At 31.1% G+C, this 4,712-nt stretch overlaps 1 protein-coding gene across 6 annotated transcripts in view; it reads left to right on the forward strand.

The window, feature by feature from the left end:
• The window catches only part of LOC123010423 (follicle-stimulating hormone receptor-like), a 38,386-nt gene that overhangs the window by 22,477 nt on the left and 11,197 nt on the right, over positions 1–4,712 (forward strand). For 5 of the 6 annotated variants that reach the window (XM_044407305.1, XM_044407309.1, XM_044407310.1 and 2 more), the window contains exons 11-12: positions 1,419–1,676; positions 1,723–2,018. In XM_044407305.1, the coding sequence (XP_044263240.1) occupies positions 1,419–1,676; positions 1,723–2,018 (554 nt within the window). The remainder of the gene's footprint in view (positions 1–1,418; positions 1,677–1,722; positions 2,019–4,712) is intronic. The other variant, XM_044407306.1, reaches the window with a different exon arrangement.

Below are 4,712 nucleotides of genomic sequence, written 5' to 3' on the forward strand. Positions count from 1 at the left end.
AATTATTTTTCCAACAGAAATAAATAGTGCAAAATTTAAACTCTCATAACTTTAAAATTTTTATACACTACATACTACAAAAAATTAAAGGAACAAAAAATTTTCCTACATTTTTTGGTGATTTTTGAAAGGCTGTAACTCATCGAAAAATGGTCGTACATAAATTAAAAAAAAAACATTTTAAAGCTTTGAGCTTCTAGTTTTGAGATTTTTTAGCAAATATTTTTTTTGTGCTACAGTTATCGCGCAATTCGAAGTAATAGCGCGAGAAAAATTTTTCTAAATTTTTATGTTTTTGTTTTCATTAATTTAAAGAAAAGAGAAAAAGTAAGTTTTTTTCGTTGTTTTAGTAAATCTGCCGCGTATTCACTAATATTGATAGGGAATTTAATATTTTTAGGTGTTTCTACAGCTTAATGTCCTCCACAAAGCCCAGTAAATTTTCAAATAGGTCCCTCAAACTGTTTTCTCGGACCGATTAATCAAAGTTTTGCAAAAGAATTAAAGGAACAATTGTACATATTGTTTCTGAACATTGTCTAATCTTCGTCAAGATAAAAAAACAATTTTTTTCAGCTTTCTTTTACAAGTTTGCGTTAGTTAAATGCAAAAAAAGAAAAAAAAAAGAAATTCGAAAAAAAATTCAAATTGATTTTTTTTTCAAAAATTAATCAGTATACTGTTTATTGATTTTTTTTACAAATTTAAAAAAAATCTAAAACATTTTTTTAAATCTCTTTTCGATTTTTTTTCAAATTTAACTATAATGGTAAACAAGTCGAAAAAAATTGTTTTTTTCGTCTTGATGAAGATTAGGCTTTAAATCAATGTTAAAGGTAAAAAAAATATTTTCCAAAAAATCATAAGAGGATCTTCTAAGACATTTATTTCGATTTTTGACAGTTTTTGTGTGGCCATTGGTTGTTGAGATATCGATGATCAAAGACAAGAAGATCCTTTTTTTATTTAAAGTCAGATATCTCAGCGACCAAAAACGAAAACATAAAAATTTAGAATTTCTTTTCACGCACTATTACTTCGAATTGCGTGATAACCGTAGCACAAAAAAAATATTTGATAAGATCTCAAAACTAAAAACTTAAAGCTTCAAAACAGTTTTTTTTAATCAAGATACGACCATTTTTCGATGAGTTACAGCCTTTCGAAAATTACAAAAAAATTTAAGAAAATTTTTTGTTCCTTTAATATTTTGGAGTAGTATAGTTAGAATTTTTTAACATATTTTCCATGTTCCTGGTATCTTAATTTATCTTACTAAGGCGTGAGTTCTGGTGCACCCTGTACATGTCATTCCAGAATGGAACTGTAATCTTCAAACGTTGAATTTTAACTTTTGCTTATCAGTTTAAAAATTATGAAACCCAAAATTTCAATTTAAATTATTTTTTTGCTCTAAGCAATGTTCTCGGCTACGAACGCATCGGCTCTCGGCCGCTACCCCCCAAAGACTGGACCCCCAACCTGGACCACTTCAAAGGCCACCCCAATAAAAGCGACCATTCCCACTTGGACCCCCTTCGAGGCCGCACCATCGACCATGAAGAGGCCCGTCCACTAGACTACGAAGAGGATTTTGGGACTTTCCACGCCAAATCTGCGGAAATCTCCCAACAACACAAAGTTTACGCTGTTTGTGGCAATTTAGCCATGATGAGGTAAAAACAATAAACAACATTCGACCCGTTTCAGCTCTTGTTTCAGAACGCCTTCAGTCAAATGCTTTCCTGAAGCCAACGCTCTCAACCCTTGCGAAGACATCATGGGCTTCTCTTGGTTGAGAATTTCAGTGTGGTTCGTGGTAGTGTTGGCGGTTGTGGGCAATTTAGCCGTCATTGTAGTCGTGTTGTTCAGTGGGGGCGAACTAACCGTGAATAGGTTTTTAATGTGCAATTTGGCATTCGCCGATTTTTGCATGGGGTTGTACCTGCTGTTGATCGCAAGCATGGATCTACATTCAGTGGGGACGTATTTCAACTTCGCTTTCGATTGGCAATATGGTAAATATTTTTTACAATTTTGAATCTATATCACGACATTTTGTCATCATTTTGAGTACTAAAATGAGCTACTTTTGCGCACTAGTGCTAATATGGACTTTCATTTTGCAACGATTTTTATATGTACAACAATTTTATGTAGAATTAAAATAAAAATTACAATTGGTTAAATTCGAAAAACGAATACCAGAAGTTTTATGCAATTCCACAGATATGTGAACATTCGAAGCTCCAGAAGACGATAAAGCAGTGAAGTTTCATTATTATTTTTTTTTCAATCTGGGTGTTTTCCTGATTTTCTCCACCTACTAGCAACTTGCAGGTCTTCTTTTTCTTATCTAAAGAATCATCAACGTATCCTTCAGCTACATTTGAAGATTTCCAGGCTCCATGTCTTTTTATAACCGACATATCAGCTCATGCGTTGGCTAATAAAGACGCTGAAGTTCTTCTAAAGCAATGTCCAGTATATTCTTTTACACTTGGGAGTTCAAAAAAATTTGCAATTTTACTTGACAGACCACCGAAGGTATTGATGCCCACTGGTTGCAGGGTACATCTTCCCTTTTTATAATTTATAAAAAAACTGGCATGAGGAGTATGAGATGGGCGCAATGTTGCATATTTGCGAACCATATCCACCAAGTTTAGGTCTTTAAAATTTCCTTTTGTTACTGTGAACTCAGGAGGCACTTTTGTTTGAATGACCGCAACATAATTTTCATAAATTGTCCTAAATCTTCTACATCATTTACTTTTAAATTGAGTAATTCTTGCCTCCGACAAGCTCACGTAACTCCAACTACACAGGGCGACAAAAAAAGTCATGTCGTGACAACTTGATAAATTTTAGATCACTTTGTTCGTCTCAGTGAGACAAATCAAATGCACTAAAAAAAAATTTAAAAAGTCCACACACTTTGAACTAAATAATTTTTTTTCTAATTTAAATGAATTTAAAATACTTTAACTTTAAAAAATCATTACTCAATAACTATTAGGACGATTTCCTTTAAATAAAGACCATTATAAAGGGATGGTCTTGCCCTTTAGAATGATATCAAATTTGAAATTGAATATTGGCAAATTTTTCTTCGAAGAAGTTCGAAGTAAATCGAAATAATCTAAGAAAAATCCTACGAGTATTTTTTTCATTATTACCATCGTGTAGAGCATCTCTTTATTAGTTGTAATTCAAATTTTCAAAAAAATATACCGAGCAGTTTTCAAGATATGATTTTTTGAAGTTATGGTTTGCTAATCAAGCATTGCTCCATATAGGAGAAATGCATGTTAATCTTACTTAAAATTGCATTTTTCTAAAAGTCTTTGCTTTAACACTCTTTTGCTTAAAATGGTCAGTTGCACCTTCTTTGTTCTAATTACAATAAACAAAAACTGTTTGTTTACTTAAAACAAATAAAGATTATCTGCGTACTAATTAAAGCAAATAAAGAGTTTTTTTGTTGTAAAAATGACCACTGATCATTGAGCAAAGAGGATCTAGAAGTTTAAGGCATGAGTCTTAAACATAAGGGCAAATCTTTTTCAAATTAAATCACTTTCCATTCAGATTCCAACTTGTTCACTTTGTTCTAGCTTTCTGAACTTTTTTTGAAAATGTTCTAAGCAAATGCTTTCTCATTATTTTCGAGTCATGTTAAATGCAATAAGTCACCTGATTTATTTTGTTGGTACAATCTACGATTAGCTTCAGTTAGCTTGGAGGTAGTAGGCGTTGTGATAACAGTTGCACACGAAGTAACTGACTTATTGCATTCAACATCAGTAGAAAGTGATGAGAAAGCATTTGCTGAGAACATTTTCAAAAAAAAGTTCAGAAAGCTAGAGCAAAGTGAACAAGTTGGAATCTGAATGAAAGGTGATTTAATTTGAAAAAGATTTGTTCTTATATTTAAAGCTACTGCTTTAAACTTCTAGATCCTTTTTGCTCAATGTTCAGTGATCATTTTTAGAACAAAAAAACTCTTTATTTGCTTTAATTAGTACGCAGGTACTCTTTGTTTGTTTTAAGTAAAGAAACAGTTTTTGTTTATTCTAAAGAAGATGCAATTGATCATTTTTAAGCAAAAGAAGAGTCTTAAAACAAATACTTTTATAAAAATGCAATTTTGAGTAAGATTAACATGCATTTCTCCTATATGGCTCAATACTTGAATAGCAAACCTTAACTTCAAAAAATCATATCTTAAAAACTACTCGGTATACAATTATTTTAAAAATTTGGATTCTAACTAATAAAAAGATGCTGTACACGATGGTAATAAAGAAAAAAAAAATTTCGTAGGGTTTTTCTTAGATTACTTCGATTTACTTCAAACTTTGCCCATTTTTTTTTTCAAAGTTTGCCCATCCCTTTAGAATGGTTTTTATTTGAAGGAAATCGGCCTAATAGTTATTGAGTAATGATTTTTTAAAGTTAAAGTATTTTAAATTCATTTAAATTAGTTCAAAGTGTGTGGACTTTTTGATTTTTTTTTAGTGCATTTGATTTGTCTTACTGAGACGAACAAAATGATATAAAATTTGAAAAACAAAAAATAAATAGTAACCAAACTTATATGACAAAAAAAAATCCTACTTTTTGCATTAAGTAATCTTCGTCATTTGCTGTTGTAAGAAACTTTTCAATATTTTCCTTACTGAAGCTTTTGGATTTCTTGGCGCGATATC

This window comes from Tribolium madens, unplaced genomic scaffold, assembly GCF_015345945.1.
Source record: "Tribolium madens isolate multiple individuals breed KSU strain unplaced genomic scaffold, Tmad_KSU_1.1 Scaffold_91;HRSCAF=231;Tcas5.2_LG7, whole genome shotgun sequence".
Classification (NCBI taxonomy): domain Eukaryota; kingdom Metazoa; phylum Arthropoda; class Insecta; order Coleoptera; family Tenebrionidae; genus Tribolium; species Tribolium madens.